This window comes from Loxodonta africana, chromosome 9 (genome assembly GCF_030014295.1).
Source record: "Loxodonta africana isolate mLoxAfr1 chromosome 9, mLoxAfr1.hap2, whole genome shotgun sequence".
Classification (NCBI taxonomy): Eukaryota; Metazoa; Chordata; class Mammalia; order Proboscidea; family Elephantidae; genus Loxodonta; species Loxodonta africana.
In genome coordinates this window covers 119,351,739-119,372,259 of record NC_087350.1, presented here as the reverse complement: position 1 = coordinate 119,372,259, position 20,521 = coordinate 119,351,739, and the positions used below count along the sequence as shown (strand labels likewise).

The following is a 20,521-nucleotide window of genomic DNA, read 5'->3' as shown; positions in this document are numbered from 1 at the left end:
CGAATGCTGTTGGAGGTGGCAGGAAGGAGTAGCATGGTGGCCCAGGCCCCTTGGCCTCTAACAGCTCCACTGTGTCCCCCTCTCCCCAGAACCCCAGGTGTCCAGGCCAGAGTCCCCATGGCCTTGCTGAGCAGGGCCCTGCGTGTGGCCACCGCACACCCTGGATGGATCCCCTCCCAGGGCCTGGGGCTGCGCCCCCTAACCAGGGCTGCTGGCCCCACCACCAAGAAGAGTGTGCCATACCAGCGGACTCTGAAGGAGGAGCAGGGCCCCTTGGTGGTGGCCCGAGGCCCGAGCCAGCCTCTGCCCAGCGAAGCCAACGTGGTAGTCATTGGTGGGGGCAGCCTGGGCTGCCAGACCCTGTACCACCTGGCCAAGCTGGGTGTGAGCGGTGCGGTGCTGCTGGAGCGGGAGCGACTGACCTCAGGGACCACCTGGCACACGGCAGGTAGAGACCTGGGGTACAAACAGGGCAGAAGGGGCTGAGTAGAGCAAGGGACTGTGCCAGCAGGGCCAGTTCTGGGTCGACAGCCACAGGCCATTAGCGGCAGCTGAGCTGGAGGGATAGGACCACTGAGGAAAGGGGCAGGGTCAGGATGAAGGAGCGCAGGTTCGGGGAGCCACTTGCTCCCCGAGTTTCTGAAGAGCTGGGAGGGAAGGAAAGGGTTGACACGGCCTCTGCAGCCCGCAGCTGGGTGCCCACACTGTTCTCTGCTCAGTGAGCAGAAGCCCCTTCCCCAACAGAGCTGTCAAGTTTGAGGGGTGTCCATGGGGAATGGAGGAGGTGGGGAAGGGGCTGTTGGGGGGACCCAGAACAAGATACTCCATGTACACTAGGTGCCTCTGCAGTTCACATCCCAATAGCTTGGCACCTACTGGGTGCATGTCCCCAGGGCAGTCAGCCTTCTGCCCTCGCCCTTTAAGTAGTGGTGTGCTGGTAACCTGGCTCTCCCGACTCACAGCCTCTGCCACTTTCTGGGGTGTAGCTCCCACCTTGGCCAGTTTCAGCTATCAGTGTGAGGTCAGTGCCCGTGGAGCTGGGAAAAAGGGCACTCAGCTGCTCTGGAGGGCTGGCACGCAGGAGCCAGCTCCACACACCGCTGCCTCTCTGCCCTCCCTCTTCGACCTGCCTTCCCTTCGATGTCACACCCACCACCTCCCTGGCCCCCTACTTCCCCACTGCTGCACTGGGGCTTCAGTGCATCCTGGGTTGGGGTCCTGGCCCCACCATTGACTGCTGCCATCTTGGGCAAGTAGCAGAACTGCTTTACACCCCCTTCGTTCCATCTTGAAAGCCCCACGCCCACTTCCTAGAAGTGCTCTGGGACGTGATGAGGTCATCCCCAGATAGCTCAGCTGGGGCTTGACCACAGCACAGGCTCAGTAAATGGTGGCCTTTGACACAGTCACCCCGTGAGCTGCTCCAGGGAGGGGGCCACCCTAAGACTCAGCTTTGACCCTGTTATCTCCTGCTCAGCAGCCTCGAGGGGCTCCCCACAGCCTGCAGGGAAAGATTGGGCTCTCTACCCAATATGGGGGTGCTGACCTGCTGGCCCCCTTAGAACAGGGGGTGCCACTGCCACCTCCCTGGGGCTGACAGTCACCTACCCTACTGCAGGCCTGCTGTGGCAGCTGCGGCCCAGTGACGTAGAAGTGGAGCTGCTGGCCCATACACGCCGTGTGGTGAGCCACGACCTGGAGGAGGAGACGGGGCTGCATACGGGCTGGATCCAGAATGGGGGCCTCTTCATCGCCTCCAACCGCCAGCGTCTAGACGAGTACAAACGGCTCATGTCGGTGGGTGTGCAAAGCTGGAGCTGGGGGGACCAGGTGCTGATCTCGGCCTGCCCTGAGTAGCTGGGCCCCTCTAGCCTCAGTTCTTGCCTGTACAATGGCGACAGCATTACAGAGCTCATACCCGGGGCCTGGGAGGCAAAAGGGGCCCAGTGAACAGGAATTAGCATTATTCTCATCATACAAAGTGCCCACGGGAAGGTTCGCCCACGGGAAGGTTCGCCCACCGGCAGGGCTTAGGGACCAGGTTGGGGGCAGCTGGGGGTTGCGCTCCTGAACTTAGGGAAGGCCATGTATTGGGATGGGGTTTGTTCCCAGTCCAGAGCAGACAAGCTAGGACCCAAATTCCAAGGCAGGGAGGAGAGATAATCCTCCAGCAATTCCGTCCCTTTTGAGCACCGACTGAATACCTGCTCTGGCCTCCTGGGTAGCAGAGCTGAGTACCTGCGGGTGCCCAGGGCAGGAGGCAGGGGCAGCCGGCTGCATTAGAACCCCTGGGACCCCACTCCCTGGTCTCTGGGGACACAAGGTTGCCCCGCTCTGCCCCCTCCTTCTCGCTAGCTCATCAGCTCAAGGATCTGAAGGAGGCGCCCAGCTCCCAGCTCAAGTTCCCTTGCTGAAGGGCAAAGTCACTGCGTGGCTTCATCTGGAATTCCCCCACAGAGATTCTGATTGGCTCTGCTCCTGTCTAGTTGGGCGGAACCATCCCTGAGGGCCCACCTTTCAGGACATGGGATTGGCTGCCCTCCGGCCAATCGAATATGATGGGGGCATGGCCTAGCGGGGAGGGCGGGGACTAGGATTGAGGAAGACTTTGGTCTCTGTTTTGGGTGGTCTGGTCTGGCCTGGGAAGCCTGAGCCTCAGGTCCCAAATGTTAGTCCCGTGGAGGTTGTTTTTATTTATTTTATAGAATAAGCCCTTCAGTGCCAAGTACTGATCTCCTGCAGAAACTATTGTTGTTGCTGTTGGGTGCCTTCGAGTTGATTCCAAGGCGTAGCTACCCCGTGCGAGAAAGTAAAAGTGCCCCATAATGGGTCTGGAGGGCATTACGCTGAGTGAAATAAGTCAGTCACAAAAGGACAAATATTGTATGAGCCCCATACGGTTTTCTTGGCCATAAGCAGATTACCAGGGGCAAATGGCCAGGTCTTTTCTCCTTGAAGCAGCTGTTGGATTGGAACCACCCACCTTTCGGTTAGAGGCTGAGTGTGCCACAAGGGCTCCTTACTGAAGCTATCACCACCTCATTTTCGGAGAAGGCACTGAGCAGCTTGCCCAGGTCACACCCTTACATGTGCTAGTTTCTGGGACAGGGGCATGTGTGGTCATGGTGACTGGCCAAGAATTCCAGGAAGTACCCGGGGTCATGGTGGTGGCCAAGGCTTCCTGGAGGTGGCAGGTTGGAGGGAGGCCTAGGAGGCCCAGGGGAGGGGGGAAAAGAGGGCCCAAGGTGAGCTCCCCACAGGCTGGTCATTTCCTCCGGGTCCCCTAGCTGGGCAAGGCCTACGGTGTGGAGTCGCATGTACTGAGCCCAGCAGAGACCAAGGCACTGTACCCGCTGATGAAAGTGGACGACCTCTACGGGACCCTGTATGTGCCGCACGACGGGACCATGGACCCTGCTGGCACATGCACCACTCTGGCCAGGGCCGCCACTGCCCGAGGAGCCCAGGTACTGAGGCTGCAGGGCCTGGGTCCCCTCCTTCGAGCCCAGCCCTCTGCAAAGGGAGAGCTGACCCTCATTCTGCCCGTGGGCATTCAGCCCTTCCCTTCTTCTGCTGCAGCTCAGCCCGGCTGGACAAGTGGAGCTTCTCAAAAGCACTCCCTGTAATTTTTGTCTTCCTTGGTCTCAGTTACACATGTAATTTTAGGAAAAATTAGAAAAGACAAAGAAACAAAAAAAATGAAGGTCACCCAGAGGTGACCAGCCTTGACATTTATTTTTCTGTGAAGATTTTATGTATATGTATGGTACGTATAAATACACATTTATATATATGACTACCCTCCCGCTGCCATCAAGTCTATTCCAACTCACAGCGACCCCACAGGGTTTCCAAGGCTGTGATCTTTACCGAAGCTGCTGCCACATCTTTCTCCCGAGGAGCCGCTGGACTTCTGGTTAGTAGCCAATCGCTTAAACCACCGCGCCAACAGGGCTCCTTATGCATTTGTTGTTGTTAGGTGCCATTGAGTCGCTTCCGACTCATAGTGACCCTGTGCACAACAGAACGAAACACTGCCCAGTCCTGAGCCATCCTCACAATGGTTGTTATGCTTGAGCTCACTGTTGCAGCCACTGTGTCAGTTCACCTCGTTGAGGGTCTTCCTCTTTTCCGCTGACCCTGTACTCTGCCAAGCATGACGTCCTTCTCCAGGGACTAATCCTTCCTGACAACATGTCCAAAGTATATAAGATGCAGTCTCGCCATCCTTGCTTCTAAGGAGCATTCTGGTTGTAGTTCTAAGACAGACTCGTTCGTCCTTTTGGCAGTCCACGGTATATTCAATATTCTTCGCCAATGCCACAATTCAAAGGCGTCAACTCTTCTTCGGTCTTCCTTATTCACTGTCCAGCTTTCACATGCGTATGATGCGATTGAAAAACCCTGGCTTGGGTCAGGCGCACCTTAGTCTTCAGGGTGACATCTTTACATTTTTTTTAAATGTATATAGACACCAATTGCCGTCAACTCTGACTCGTGGCAACGCCGTGTGTGTCAGAGGGAGAGCTGTGATCCATGGGGTTTTCTTTCTTTCTTTTTTAGCTTTAACAAACGGAAGTTTATTTTCTCATGATTTCGGAGGCTAGTCCAAATTCAGGGCGCCGCCGCTAGGGGAAGGCTTTCTGTCTCTGTCAACCCTGAGGGAAGGCCCTGTCTCTTCAGCTTCTGTGTCCTGGTTCCTGGGAGATCTTCACGTGTTTTGGCATCTGTTGTACGCCATGTCTGGCTTGTTTACTCTCTTTTATATCTCAAAAGAAATAGATTCGAGATACACCTGACACTGATCCTGCCCCATTAAAATAACAAAGAAAACCCATTCTCAAATGGGATTATAACCACAGGCAGAGAGGCTAGGATTTACAGTACATATTTTGGGGGGGCACAATTCACTTTACAACAGGCACCATCTTGATTTTTAAGCACAGCAAAGCATTCATTGAGATCATTTTAATATGTAGTATTGAAATCCAAATTCTTAAAAAGACACCTATATCTATAATAGCTGTTTTTTTTCCTTATTGTACTTTAGACGAAGGTTTATAGAACAAGTTAGCTTCTCATTAAACAATTAGTATACGTATTGTTTTGTGACATTGGTTACCAACCCCACGACATGTCAACACTCTCCCTTCTCAACCTTGCGTTCCCTATTACCAGGTTTTGTGTCCCCTCCTGCCTTCTAGTCCTTGCCCCTGGGCTGGTGTGCCTGTTTAGTCTCATTTTGTTTTATGGGCCTGTCTAATCTTTGGCTGAAGGGTGAACCTCAGGAGTGACTTCATTACTGAGCTGAAAGGGTGTCTGGGGGCCATACTCTTGGGGTTTCTCCAGTCTGTGTCAGGCCAGTAAGTCTGGTCTTCTTTTGTGAGTTAGAATTTTGTTCTACATTTTTTTCCAGCTCTGTGTGGGACCCTCTATTGTGATCCCTGTCAGAGCAGTTGGTGTTGGTAGCCAGGCATCATCTAGTTGCGCTCGACTCAGTCTGGTGAAGGCTCTGGCAGTTGTGGTCCATTAGTCCTTTGGACTAATCTTCCCCTTGCGCCTTTACTTTTCTTCACTCTCACTCGCTCCTGACAGGGTGAGACCAGTGGAATAGCCTAGATGGCTGCTCACAGGCTTTTAAGACCCCAGACGCTACTCACCAAAGTAGAATGTAGAACGTTTTCTTTATAAACTGTGTCATAGTTTATAAACTATGACACAGTTTACAAAGTTTATATCTATTGAGCTATATGTTCAGTTTATAAAGTTTATATCCATTGAGCTATATGTTTATATAAAGTTTCTGTCTACTGAGCTAGATGTTCCCTGAGACCATGATCTCCACAGCTCTCAGCGCAGTAACTCGATCCCTCAGGGAGTCTGGATGTGTCTATGGAGCTTCCATGACCTTGCCTTGGACAAGCTGTACTGGCTTCCCCAGTATTGTGTACTGTCTTACCCTTTACAAAAGTTACCACTCATCTGCTGTCTATTTAGTGTTTTTCCATCCCCACCCCTCCTCCCTTGTAACCATCAAAGATTGTTTCTTTTTGTGTGTGAACCTTTTTGTGAGTTTTTATAGTAGTGGCCTCATACAATATTTGTCCTTTCATGATTGACTTATTTCGCTCGGCATAATGCCCTCCAGATTCATCCGTTACGAGATACTTCACAGATTCATCATTGTTCTTTATCGTTGCATAGTACTCCAATGTGTGTGTGTACCATAGTTTATTTATCCATTCATCTGCTGATAGGCATCTAGGCTGTTTCCATCTTTTTGCTATTGTGAACAATGCTGCAGTGAACATGGGTGTGTATATGTCGGTCCGTCTGACAGCTCTTACTTCTCTAGGATCTATTCCTAGGAGTGGGATTACTGGATCATATGGTATTTCTATTTCTAGCTAGTTCTAAGGAAGCGCCATATCGTTTTCCAAAATGGTTGTATCGTTTTGCATTCCCACCAGCAGTGCGTAAGAGTCCAATCTCCCCGCAGCCTCTCCAACATTTGTTATTTTCTGTTTTTTTTTTATTCGTTCCAGTAATGCTGGGGTGAGATGGTATCTCACTGTGGTTTTGATTTGCATTTCTGTAATGGCTAGTGATTGCGAGCATTTCCCTATGTGTCCATTAGCTCCTCGAATGTCTTCTTTGGTGAAGTGTCTGTTCATTTCCTTTGCCCATTTTTTAATTGGATTATTTGTCTTTTTGTTATAGAGGTGTATTTTCCTGTAGATTTTAGAGATTAGACCTTCGTTGGATTTGCCATAGCCAAAATTTTTTCCCAGTCTTACTCTTTTGGCGAAGTCTTTGGATGAGCTTAAGTGTTTAATTTTTAGAAGATCCCGGTTATCTATCTTATTTTCTGGAGTTTGTATGTTGTTGGTTGTGGTTTGTATCCTGTTAATGCTGTGTATTAGGGTCTCTAGCATTGATCCTATTTTTTCCTTCTATGATCTTTATAGTTTTTGGTTTTACATTTAGGTCTTTGATCCATTTTGAATGAGTTTTTGTGCATGGTGTGAGGTATGGGTCCTGTTTCATTTTTTTGCAGGTAGATATCCAGTTTTGCCAGCTCCATTTGTTGAAAAGACTGTCTTTTCCCCATTTGATGGACTTTGGGTCTTTGTCGAAGATCAGGTAACCTTAGGTGGATGGATTTATATCTGGGTTCTCAATTGTGTTCCATTGGTCAATGTATCTGTCGTCGTACCAGTACCAGGCTGTTTTGACTACCATAGCTGTATAGTAGGTTCTGAGGTCAGGTGGTGTGAGTCCTGCTACTTTATTCTTCTTCTTCAATAGTGCTTTACTTATATGGAAGGGCCTTTTCCCTTTCCATGATTAATTTTTCCATCTCTATAAAGAATGCTGTTGGTATTTGGATCAGGATTGCATTGTATTTGTAGATTGCTTTGGGTAGAGTTGACATTTTCACAATGTTGAGTCTGCCTATCCATGAGCATGGTATGATTTTCCATTTATGTAGATCTCATTTGGTTTCTTGCAATTGTGTTTTGTAGTTTTCTTTGTATAGGTCTTTTACATCCCTGGTTAGATTCATCCTAAGCATTTTATTTTTTAGGGGATATTATAAATGGTATTGTTTTCCTGATTTCCTTTTTCATCTTTCTCTTCATTGATGTATAGAAATCCAACTGACTTTTGTATGTTTATCTTGTATCCTGCTACTCTGCTGAATCTATTAGTTCCAGTAGTTTTCTAGTGGAGTCTTTTGGGTTTTCTGTGTATAGTATCACATCATCTGCAAATTCCATGGGGTTTTCAGTGGCTGAATTTTCAGAAGCAGATCACCAGACCTTTCTTCCCAGGCACCTCTGGTGGACGTGAACCTCCAGCCTTTCCATTAGCAGCCATATTAGAACCAAACTGTGCATTGTTTTGTGACCTTTTTTTTTTTTTTAACCAAGCGAAGACCACAAATATCTTTCCATTAGTCAAATGAGTCTTGCTTTTTAAGAAAAGACTTGGCTGCTTTTTTACTTTATGAGAAGGAGACACCCCTTTTGGGGGCAAGTTTTCCACGTCCATGAATGTGTGGATTTGATTTCATTTCCAGTGTCATGGCCACCCTGCTGCCCCAAATGGTGTCAATGTGGGGGTACCACTTGACCCCAAGGGTAGCGGTCTGGTGAAGGTGGGTGGCCAGCACCTGCGAGAGCCCAGATGGCACTGCAAGCAGCTCTCTCACCCCCAGGTCATCGAGAACTGCCCAGTGACCGGCATCCAGGTGCGGACAGATGACTTTGGGGTGCGGCGGGTCGCGGCTGTGGAGACTGAGCACGGCTCCATCCAGACGCCCTTCGTGGTCAACTGCGCAGGTGGGAGAGCAGGGGCTTCTCCTGGCAACAGTGGCCACCTACACCTAGTCCAGCCTCTGCAAGGCCTCTCTCTGTGGCAGAGGGGTGTGGGCGAGGGCAGATGGGCTTGCAGAGGTGTTCTCTCTGACTGTGCCACCTGGCTGCCAGCCCCAACCAGGTGTGGTGTAGCTGACTGGCATGTGGTTTGCCTGTAGGAGTGTGGGCCGGTGCTGTGGGGCGGATGGCTGGAGTCAAGGTCCCACTGGTGGCCATGCACCACGCCTATGTTGTCACTGAACGCATCGAAGGCATCCAGGTGAGCGAGGGCCCAAATGCTTCCTGTAAGGCTGTGGGAGGCAGCTGTGGGCAGGCAGTGGGACCTGGCTCTGGACCCCCCAGCCCTGCCACTTACAGGATGTGACCCTATGGGCCTCCTCACTGCCCGAGCCTCATCTGCAAAATGGGTGTCTCAGGTGGTTTGAGAAGTAAATGAGGCAGCACAGGTGGAGCCCTGATGCCCACCCCTCTTGGCCTTAGGGCATGGCTGCCCCCTGATGCCAAACCACGGTCCCAGCCTGCCTCGCCTGGCAGCCAGGCTCACGGTCTCCCATGGTCTGCACCCTGGTGTCTCAGGGAACCCCAGACATCCTGGGGAGCATTGATTCCCAGCCCTCAGAGCCACCCCAAGGACCCTGGAGATGCCTCTGCCTGGGGAGGCCAGGGCCCTGGGCTGCCTCTGTCCTCTCTCCTTCCTCCCCAGTCACCTCCTCTCTTCTGTGATTGTGGCTGGTGGCTTCCTGCCACCTTGTCAGTGACCATCCCTCTTTCCTCCCTCTCTCACTCCTTTCAAACACCTGTTCTTCCTTCCTCCATCCGTTGGCTTCCCCATCCAACCATTCCTGCTCCCATCGATCCCTTTATCCAGCCGGTTATTTCTCCATCCCTCTGTCCTTCCCTCCCTTGATTCCTCTCTTCACACAGCCATCCACCTATCCCTCCCTCCATCATTGCCTCTATCCCTCCATTTATTTTCTTCGCTTTGTCCATCTTGCCATCCTTCCATCCATTCATCTTTCTGTTGATCCCTCCCTCCATCCAGCCTTTCGTATGCATCCACTTCTCCATCCGTCTGTCCATTTGTCCATCCATCATCCACTCAATCACCTACCCATCCCTCCATCTTTCCATCCACCCATCCATATATCTGTCCACTCACCAACCCAGCCACACATCCACGCATCCACCCACCCACCCATCCATCCATCCATCCATCCACCCACCCAAACATCCATCTTCCATCCCTCCATCCACCCGTCTATCCACCCACCCACTCACCAACCCATTCATTCACCCAACCATCCATCCATCCAAACATTCATATCCCATCCACTCATCCATTCTTCTGTTGGTCCCTCCCAGCCGTCCATATGCATCCATTCCTCCATCTCTCTGTCCATCCATTCATCCATCCATTCACTCACCCATCCACCCATCCATCCATGTCCCCAACCATCCATCCATCCACCCCAACATCTATCTTCCATCCATTTATCACCCCTCCCATCCATCCCTCTGGGGCTATAACAGAGGAAGAAACCTTGTTTTTGCCCTCCTGGAGCTGTGGGGGTGGGTGAAGACAAGTAAATAAGCAATGCCAGAGCAGGCTGAGGAGGGCGCGGAGGAGGTGAGTGCAGGGGCTTTATGAGCCCCTCAGCTACATAGCCAGTGGCTGTCTGGGCAAAGCTCTAGAGGGTGAGTGGATGGCAGAGAAGGGGCTGTATAGGGTCAGTCAGGCAGGCGCCAGCACGTACTTCAGAGAGATGGGGCCAGAGGGTGGGGGCGATAGAGGGGGAAACAAGCCTCCTTCGTTTGGGGTCAGGAGTCAGCAGGCCCCAGCAGAGGGTCCGGACGCCTGGAGCACCATGCTGGGAGCCTTGTCCCCTCGAGGCTGCTGTCCCCCCTGGATGTGTCTGGTTTCCCTCCGGTCAGTGGTGGACGAGTGTGGAGCTGGGGTGGGAGCTGGGGCCTGATCCCCCCGCCTCTGCCTGAGTGTACTGGGCAGCCCTTTCCTGTGGACACAGGGATCCCCTGTGGATAGAGCGAGCTCAGTGTAGTCTAACAAGCACTGACTGAGGGCTGCTCTGCCCCACCACAGTCATTGGAGTCCTGCTGCCACAGGCGGTTGTGTGCCTGGCCCTGTGGGAAAGCTGCTCCCCCACATGGCCGCCAGGGGTCGCCCTCAGACTGCAGAGGGCTCCCTGGTGGGCAGGAGGGCAGGGGTTCTGTGATGCAGGCAGGGTTGTGGGGAGGGTGACTTCAAGGTGTCCACAGAACCAGGACTAAGGGCCTCTCCATCCCCCAATTCCACCAACATGCCCAACTTCTAGGCACCCTTTTGGGGAGAAGCAGGGTGGAGTTTGACCTGTGAATTCTGAGGTGGGGGCTGAGCTGAGGGTGGCATTATTTCAGCTAGCGGGATCCCATGTGCAGCTGGGGGCTCGACCCTGCCCTAGAGGACAGAGGAGGGCCTCTAGCCACAGGGGCTCCAAAACTTTGTTGGAGGAAAGAGGAGATTTGGGGGTGGGGGCAAGTGTCACATGCTGCCCCCATCCCATTGACCACATAGGAGTTTTGGCGACCCCAGCCGTATGAGTTCCCTAGGGCTACCGTAGCACAGTGGCTTATGAGAGCAGAAATGTGGTCTCTCACAGCTCTGCAGGCTGGAAGGCTGAGTTTAGGGCGTCTTTTTTTTTTTTTTTTTTTACAGGGCCGAGCTCTCTCTGGAGGCTCCAGGGGAAGATGCTTGTCTCTCTCCGCTTCTGGTGGCCCCTGGTATCCCTGGCTTGTACTACAGCACCACTCCATTGTCACACGGCCATCTTCCCTCTGTCTGCCTCTCTGTCTCTTCTCCTCTTTCATAAGCACTCCACTCAGAGGCGACCAGGACTCACCCTGCCCCAGTGGGACTTCACGTTAACATTAATACCTTCAAAGACCCTATTTCCAAACAAGGTCACATTCACAGCCACAGGTGTTAGGACTGCAACACAAATTTGGAGGATACAATTTAATCCATAACAAAGGGCTTTCTGAGGCCGCAGCTGGGCAGTCAGTCAGAACCTGGGCCAGGAGCTAGGGCCTCTGACCCCAACCTGCCCTCCCCCCTTGGAGGATCAGAGAACAGCTTTCTTCATGCCCAGGCAGGTCTGGAGCGGGGAGCTCTGGGGACCATGTCCTGGGAGGCTGCTGATGTCCAGGCCTTCCCTGAGCTGCGTGCTCACCTGCCCACCCTATCTGCGTGTGTGATCAGGAGGCCCTGGGCCTTAGTGGCTGGCTGTATGCTGGCAGACACTCTATGCTGGCAGACTCCATGCCTGCACATCTTCGTCTCAACTGCCCCAGACCTGGGCCCTGAAGCCTCACGGTTCTGGAGGCTGGTGTTGGAATTCTGGACGTCGGCAAGGCCATGCTGTCTGTTGGCTCTAGGGGAAGGTCCTTCCTTGTTTCCTTCAGTTTCTGTAGCCCTGGGCATTTCTTGGTTTGCAGACAGGCCCTCATGTGCTGTCTTCCCCCTGTGTGTGACTCCCTTGTTATGACACCACTCAGAAGGGGTTAGGACCAGGACCCAACTACACTGGTGTCACCTCATTAATCTAACTGATAACTGATAACCTCTGCAAAGAAGAACCTGTTTCCCCAAACAAGGCCATGTCACCGGGGTGAGGAAGTCAACAGATCTTTTTGGGGAAACGATTCCATCCACAGTGCAGCGATGCGTTGAGCTTTGTCCCTCCTGTTCCTGCCTGTTCTGAAGCTCTGATGCTTTATGGCGTCCGTGGCACAGGTCTCCCTCCTTTCACTGGTCTCGGTGGGCACTCGTGGGCACTTTCAATCCAGGAATCTGTGTTCATCAAGCCTGAGAAATCTTCTTGGATTATTGTTTTTAAATTGTCCTCTCTCCGATTTTCTGTTTTCTCTTTCTGGAACACTTGTCAGGTGGCTGTTGGACTTTTAGGGTCGATATTGTGACTTTTCTGTTTTTTCGTCTCCTGATTTCCATTTTCTCATCCTTCTTAGCCTGACAACTGAAAGTTGGTCTTGGTCTTATCCAGCCCTTCTGCTGAACTTTGAATCTGGGTTATCATAGCCACCTTAAAGAGCTTTTTCTTGATCCTGGGCTGTTCCTGTCTCATAGCAGTTTGTTTTCTGGACCCATGTGGTGGAATTAATTACTTAATGTGGCCCTTCTAGCCGTGGTTTTTGTGACTCATGCACAGTGATTGAGTGGGACCATGCAAATAAAGTATATGGAAATTATGATGGTTGGGGTTACATGTCATCTTAGCTAGGCCACGATTCCCAGTGCTGTGTGGTTGTCTTCCATTTTATGTGTTGTGGATCCTGACCTCTGCATGTTGATGAGGCAGGACTGGTGTGGGGTATGTCTTGGGTCACAGCCTTGCAGGAGGGCATGACTCCAGCCCCACTCTTACTCAAGTTATGCCCTTCCCTGGGGTGTGGTCTGCATCTAAGATATATGCGTGTCCCAGTGAGGCTCTCTCTGCATCTGGATCCTGAGTCTGGTTCATGATCAATTGACCTCTGGTTTTTGGGACTCGAGCCAGAGGCCTGCTGTCTAACCTGCCAATTTTGGAATTCTATGGCCTTTGCAGCCCCTTGGGCTGGTGGCCTATCATGTGATCAGCTTCGCAAGCTTCCGAAGCCTTGTGAGCCAGCAGCCTGTGGCCTGAACTGCCGGTTTGGGTTCATCAGCTCCTGTAGCCACATAGGTCGGGAGAAGCCTACACCTGACCCACGAATTTGAGACTTGCAGCCTCCACAACTGTGTGAACCATTTCCTTTATACGGTTTGATTTGTGAGTTCTGTGAGACGCAGCAAATTAGGGAACCCAAAGACAGGAGGGAGAGTACTGAGGGGAGGGGGGTAGCTGATGTCAGAGATGATGGAGTGGGACAGCAGCCTGGAAAAGTGGGACATTTGGGACACCTCTAACCTCCGCCTCATGGGAACCAGCTTTGTGCTGATCCTAATAAAAGAAATTAATCCTTTAAACCAATATCATCTCATATCTCTGAAGTTCTGGTGTGGTTTCATTTTTGAGAGTGAATTTCTAGTGATTGGAAGCTGGAGGGTGTCTCTCGGAGGGCTTCTTGCAAGGGGTTGAGCAGCAGCCTTCACTCTGGAGAGATACCCCAACATTAGCATCTAGAGCCTTCTTGGGACCAGGCTGTGTCTTCAGAGAAGAGCCCCCATCTCCTGCTGAGTGGGGATGGTGGGATGTAGGTGTCAGCCCCAGTCCTTACCCCTGTGCCCTGAGAAGGGGGACCTGCTTCTTCAGAGCACAGTACCTGCGTGGGGATGGAGGGCACCTGGGTCCAATGCTCAAAGAGTCTTTAGCCAACCCTCCTGTGTTCACGCCCCCCTTCACAGGAGGGCCCTGGGGCCGTGCACGCTCAGCTCTGGGGGTTCTATCAGGGTGGGGGCAAAGGCTTGATGTGCTCATCCTCCCCACCCCAAACTCGAGCTAAGTCTCTTCTTGTCCCCTTGAATCTTCCATGGATGTTGGATTTTCCTCATGCCCACTGTCATCTCCTCCCTGTTCTCTGACCTTTTTGGGGTACACCTTTCCCTGCCGTCCCTCTCTACCCATCCCCACTTCCTTCTTACTCTTTGGCTGTTATCTTATGTGGAAGGGAAACCTGAATGGGAGTGCTCCTTCTGCTGCCTGTAACTGGAAGCCCCTGGCCTGCACTGTCCTCAAGGGACCACAACAAGAGGAGATGTGAGGGCCCACTGCCGCCTGTGTACCCGGGTGGGCATGTCAGCCGGGGGCGTAGGGAGCCAGGTCCCCACCTAGCCTTACTCACCGGAAGACCCCCTGCTCTGCCTTTTAGAACATGCCCAACGTCCGTGACCACGATGCCTCGGTCTACCTCCGCCTGCAGGGCGATGCATTGTCTGTGGGCGGCTACGAGGCCAACCCCATCTTCTGGGAGGAGGTGAGCAGCTGAGGGCCCTCGGCAGGGCTTCCTCCCAGATGGCATTACATTGCGGGAGGCGGGTGTCTGGGGCTGGTCTCAGTGTGGAGAAGGCTCTTCCAGACTCCCCTGCCCACTTGAACTTCCTATCCCACACCTGAGGAAGAGCAGGGCCAGGTCCCTGGGACCCACGAGGACCAAACCCCATTTTTCACTGACCCCCAAAGAGAGTAGCACCAAGAGCCAGAACTGGGGAAGGTGAAGGGCTGTGGCTCAGACCTCAACAGTGAGAGGCTGTGAAACTGTAAGACAGTGCCCTTACAAGATGGGGGAACCTTTAGGTCCATTGTCCCGTCCACAGACAGCACCGCCCCCACCCCCCACAGCTGCAGCAGCCTCTCCCTCAGGCCTGGGGCTCTCCTGGTAGCTACAGGGCTTGAGTGCAACCCCGGCCCCCTCGAGTGCATGTGGCTACCCCGCCCCTATATTCATGCATTTAGTCCACAAATTCAATGACTAGGTGGCTACTTGGGACAGAGAATGTTTCACTTTCTGGGGAAATGGAGGGAGTGACAGGAGCCCCCACCCCTGTCCCAGGATGCCTGTATTAGTGGGGAGACATACAGTAAGCAAATATGTCACATGATATTGGGTGTTGATCCATGCACTGAACAAAGTTGGCAGGCTGAGGACAAACTTAGAGAGGCTGGGGTGGAAGGACTTCCTTTGGACTGGCAGTCAGGGAAGGCTTCCTAGAGGAGGTGGCATTTGAACAGGGACCTGCACAGAGGCAACAAGCCAGCCATGGATGGTCTGGGTGGGGAGCTACCTAGAAAGGGGGGCAGAGGGGAGAGGCCCTGAGGTCCACTCTAGCATGCCCACAGAACTGATGGAGGTCAGCGTGGTGTGTCACTGGGGGAGGCAGGCCAGCTGGTGGGCCTTGGTGAGGCCTTTGGAAGGTATTCTATGCCAGGTGATGTGGGCACCATGGGAGGCCCGAGGGCAGGAGAGGATGCATGGAGGGAGGCAGGGAAGCAGGCGGCCGGGTAGAGGGGCTGCAACAAGCAAGGCTGAACGGTCAGGGCTTGGTGGGTGGTAGCTACAGGGCTAGTATACTCTGGATGGGGGCAGCCTGAGTGGTCAGGGCCTGGCAGGTGGCAGCTAAAGGGCTGGTACACTCAGGATGGGAGCAGGTAGGCCCCACTGAGGGTCTGGCGGTGGGAGAGACAGACCTGGCTCTGCTCAACTGGTCCCCACCCCTAGGAGGCCAGAAGCAAGGCCAAGAGTAGGGGTCTGGGCTGCTGTCCTCTAGGGTCACCGCCCTTCCCAGCGGCCACAGGACATGATTCCTGCCCTGTCCGCACAGGTATCGGACAAGTTTGCCTTCGGCCTCTTTGACCTGGATTGGGACGTGTTCACTCAGCACATCGAAGGCGCCATCAACCGGGTCCCAGTGCTGGAGAAGACGGGGGTCAAGTCCACGGTCTGTGGCCCAGGTGAGGGCGGGGGTCTGGAGCTGGACAAGGCCTCCATAGGTCCTTGGCGCCCTGCTGTCCATAGTACCTGATTATACTCACGGACCAGGCTCCAGTCTGATGGAGGAGACCCAGGGTGACTAGTGGGCACAGCGCAGTGTGTGGGGGCTCCAGCGGGGAGCACAGGCCTTGTTGGAGCACAGCTGGGGGCACAGGCAAGGCGTCCTGATGAGAGGCCCTGAAGGGTGAGGGTTGTGGACACGTGTGTGGGACTGTGGGGACACGTGTCCTGGGCTGTGGGGACAAGTGTGCGGGGCTGTGGGGACGATTGTGCTGGGCTGTGGGGACGCGTGGGCTGGGGTGTGGGGAAGCGTGTGCTGGGCTGTGGGGACGCGTGTGCTGGGCTGTGGGGACGCGTGTGCTGGGCTGTGGGGATGCGTGTGCTGGGCTGTGTGGACTCGTGTCCTGGGCTGTGGGGACACGTGTGCTGGGCTGTGGGGACACGTGTGCTGGGCTGTGGGGACAAGTGTCTTGGGCTGTGGGGACAAGCATCCTGGGCTGTGGGGACAAGTGTGCGGGGCTGTGGGCACATGTGTGCTGGGCTGTGGGGACGATTGTGCTGGGCTCTGGGGACGCATGTGCTGGGCTATGGGGATAAGTGTGTGGGACTGTGGGGATACATTTACTGGGCTGTGGGGACGCGTGTGCTGGGCTGTGGGGATGTGTGTGCTGGGCTGTGGGGACAAATGTGCTGGGCTGTGGGGACATGTGTGCTGGGCTATGGGGACGCATGTGCTGGGCTGTGGGGATAAGCGTGAGGGGCTGTGGGGACACATGGGCTTGACTGCGGGGACACGTGTACGGGGCTGTGGGATGAGCGTCCAGGCTGTAGGGACACGTGTTGCGGGCAGGAGCAGCAGCACTTGTACACGTGTGCAGGCAGAGACTTGCCACTCCCTTGTGGTCCCAGCAGAGTCACCAGATCCCTCCCTCCCTCCTGGCCCACGGGCCTCCTTACCCCTCAAGGAAACACGAGATGGTGAGTGGGAAGATATAGCACTTCCCAGAAAAGGAACTTGGTGTCCAGCGCTCCGGGTTGCAGCTGGGTGGGCTGTGCCGCTGAGCTGCCCAAGCCATGACCCCTTTGCACCCCGGTGCCCTCACCTGTCAGGTGGTAACAGACCACTGCTCGCAGGGGCTGGGGGCAATGAGAGGCCACAGGAGGGTGCCAGGCTGTGCCCAGCAAGGCACGGAGACTCTCACGACTGTCAGGGGACAGAGAGTGGCCAGGGAGGCGACATGACTTCCTCAGGCCCCCCCAGGAGGTAGTGGCAGGGCCAGGCTGCGGGAGGGGAGGGTCTTCATGCCCAGAGGCTGAGCCGGGAGGGTGTGGGAGCTTCCCCATCCCACTGGCGTCCACGCATGGCCACAGGCTGCTGTGATGGGTTTGGCTCCCCAGGAGAACCAGCTGGGAACAGGCGCAGAGCCAGTGATAGCTGATGACTCACACTGCCCCCCCACCCCCGCCACGTGCCCGGCTGTGTGGGCCTTGGCAGTGAGACGCTCTAGGCCTAAAATAGCTCCTGGGGGCACCAACAGCCCAGGGGGCCTCTCGTTTTAATTAGATGGTAGGCTTCGCTCGACTTGAAGCCCCGTGTCGGGGAGGTTTGTGTGAGGACTTTCTGTTTCTGGTGTCCCAGCTGTGGTGGCAGTCCCAGGTGGGAACTGGCTTTTCTCCTGCTGGAGAAGCCATGTGTGGTCCTGTCCCTGGGCCTCCAGAAAAGGTCCAGCCACCGACTTGGGGGAGGGGGACATGTGTCATCAGCACAGGCAAGGAGCACTCCTGCCAGGCCTGGGGGTCAGCACAGCGGTGGGGACCAGCCCAGCCCTGACCCCCCAGCACCGCCCGGAGCCCCTAGATGTCCTCATGCGGCTCAGCCTTGAGTTGTTGCTTTAAACATCCAAGAGACCGTTGTCCCCCTCACATCCCCTCCGCTAGCTCTGTCAGGTTCTCTGTGAGGCTGTTCAGAACACCCTTCCTTCCCTGACCTAGGAATGGACCCAGCTCCCCACACTCAGCCCCAGCCCACCTCTTGTTGCCGTCCGGCCACCCTTCCTTCTCTGAGCTGCCCAGGTCTCTTGCCCCCCATGAGGCCAGCTCGGGCCTCCTGCCTGCTCTCCTGCCCCTTACGGCCCAGCCCTACACAGCAGCCCAGGGGCCCCCTGCCTTAATCACACCCTCTACCCACCTGGAAAAGCACCCAAGACCTGACCTTGCATCTGAGCACTCCCCCAGACTGGCACCCCCTTCCCACTTCGCGGCTGGGAGCTCTGTTCCCCTGGGCCCCCATGGCTGGCCGCCCTCAGCTCAGATGCTGACCCTCAGAGGGTCCTAAGGAAGCCGGGCCCTAGGTTACCCTCAATCCCATTGTCCAATCCTATTTTCATTACTGGAAATTCTTATTTATTTGCATATGTGCTCTGTCTCCCTCCTCTCTGTGAGCTCCCCAAGGGGTTGGATTTGTCTGGTCACAGCAGCCTTCCCAGGGATGAGGCCCAGGCCTGGCACAAGATAGATGTGTTACAAATATTTGTAGACTGACTAACTCACAATCCTGTGGAATAAATACATCACCCAGATTTTACAGGTGAGGAGACTAAGGCTCAGAGAGACCCTGCCTTGGGTCACACAGCTAGTAAGGGTCAAAGTCAGGATTCAAACCCAGGACCCTGGCTTCAAAGTTCATGCTCTTTACCATTATGGGCTCACCTGCCACATACTCTGGCCTCAACCTGAGGCAAGCAGTCAGCAGACAGAACAGGACACTTAGTACTCTCTCTCAAAGAGCTATGGTCATTCATTCACTCTACTAGCACTTATTAAGCACCTACTCTGTACTGGGCCTGGGCTAGGCCTTGGGACATGGCAGTGAACCCAGCCCAGGCTCTGTCCTCATGGTCTCTTGGTCCAAAGGATGAGAGTGATGAATCACCAGCCAAGACCAAAAAGGTCAATGGTGCAGTGACCAGGAGGCCTCGGCACTGGGCAGGGGATGGGGAAAGGCCCCTTTATGGCAGAAAGATAGTGATAGCCATGAGACAAACTGGACCCTGTGGGGCAGAGCCTGGCCAGCCACAGGAGGGTAGGTCTGACAGTTGGATATGGGCAGAGCAATCAGGGTAGCTCCCTGGAGGAGGTGGCACTGGGGCTGGGCTTTGAAGGACTAGCAGAGTCTGGGTGAAGGAGGTACCTACAGATCCCTTCCCTGATTACTGCCCCCTTTGGGGAGACCCCCACCCCAGCGGGAGACCCCCAGATGGAAGAGAACACCAGGCACCCCTCCCTTCCAGAATCCTTCACGCCTGACCACAAGCCCCTGTTGGGGGAGGCACCTGAACTCCGTGGATTCTTCCTTGGCTGTGGCTTCAACAGCGCAGGTGGGTGCAGACAGCTGCCCACGCAGTTCACCAGGAAGGAGGGCCCTCGGGCCCTGGCAGTTGAGAGAGGAGAGTTGGGCAGCCAGTGGGAGTTGTGTGGTCCCAGGTGCTAGGCTCTGGGCTTGGGGAGGGTGCTGCCCAGGGCCGTGGGGAGGGAGCTTGGAACTGGGCAGGGTGGCTTTGGGGCAGACTGGAGACTGTGGCTCCACTCCTGCCAGGAATGATGCTGGGTGGTGGCTGCGGGCAGGAGCTGGCCCACTGGATCATCCACGGGCGCCCAGAGAAGGACATGTATGGCTATGACATCAGGTGAGTGCCCGCAGGGGCCACTGTCCTCCTGTGGCGGGTGGCTGTCGGCTAGCCAGGGCCTGGAGTGGGGCCCCCAGCCAGGCAGGGTGGAGGGCACCTGGGCTTGCAGGTCATGGCCCTTTACAGTTTCCAGGATCAAATGAGGAAACTGAGGCCCAGAGGTGGGAGGGGGCCGGCTGTGCTGGGGTAATTAGTGTGCACAGAGGTTGGGAGCTCAGGCTTGCAGCCTGGGGGGCAGCCCCCTTCCATTGCTTGCTGACAGGGCGGCTGGAATAAGTCGGATCCAATACAGAGCAAGTCCTCACCTGTAACAGTCTGGACCGCAAAGGGCTGTGGGAGTAGGTTCGTGTAGGTCCGCACACGATGCACTGAGCTTCAGCCCAGGCAGGCATGCTGATGGCCGAGCTGGGGGCCTCTCGCAGCCTGTCTTCTGCAAGCATGGCACGGAGACACAGGGGCCCAGGCGGGAGGGGGCTCCTCACCTCTCCTCTTCCCTGGGGGCTCGAGTGTGCGGTTCTGGGCCTCAAGTCAGGCCAGAGCTGCTTCTGCAGCATCTACAGGTTCCTTGAAGGGGTGAGCGCCTTCCTACTTCAGGGCTTCTCACATGCTGGTCTCTCTGTGGGATGCTGTTTCCACACCTCTCCACAGGGCTAATTCCTGCCCACCTCTCACGGCCCAGACCTCCTAGTCTGCGTCAGGTATCTCAGAGCATTGAGTATTTGTCTCCTTGGATAAGCACGGCTCTCACCTCACCCTCTAACCCCAAGACTACTGCAGGGTATGTGTGTGTTTGGTTAGGCTTGGGGGTTCGTGAAAGCAGAGGTTCTGTTCCAAACTGGCAGTACACTCCTGGGCCTCAGTTTCCCTATCTGTAAAATGACATTGAAGAATCTCGGAGAAGGCCAGTGGTGGCTGCAAAGCCTTTTTGATACGCCTCCAGCCCCCATGGGAACAGCCACTGAAAGGGGCGTGCAG

General features: G+C 54.7%; 1 protein-coding gene across 13 annotated transcripts in view; it reads left to right on the top strand.

The window, feature by feature from the left end:
* SARDH (sarcosine dehydrogenase) overlaps window positions 1-20,521 on the top strand; it is a 75,633-nt gene that overhangs the window by 4,438 nt on the left and 50,674 nt on the right. For 10 of the 13 annotated variants that reach the window (XR_010322879.1, XM_064290612.1, XM_064290611.1 and 7 more), the window contains 9 exons: window positions 90-448; window positions 1,619-1,797; window positions 3,288-3,467; window positions 8,207-8,345; window positions 8,540-8,640; window positions 14,241-14,345; window positions 15,691-15,820; window positions 19,151-19,237; window positions 19,456-19,546. Coding sequence is in view for 12 of the 13 variants with exons in the window: in XM_064290612.1 (XP_064146682.1) it covers window positions 118-448; window positions 1,619-1,797; window positions 3,288-3,467; window positions 8,207-8,345; window positions 8,540-8,640; window positions 14,241-14,345; window positions 15,691-15,820; window positions 19,151-19,237; window positions 19,456-19,546 (1,343 nt within the window). In the remaining variant the exon portion in view is untranslated. The remainder of the gene's footprint in view (window positions 1-89; window positions 449-1,618; window positions 1,798-3,287; window positions 3,468-8,206; window positions 8,346-8,539; window positions 8,641-14,240; window positions 14,346-15,690; window positions 15,821-19,150; window positions 19,238-19,455; window positions 19,547-20,521) is intronic. The other 3 variants (XM_064290614.1, XM_064290613.1, XM_064290615.1) reach the window with 2 other exon arrangements.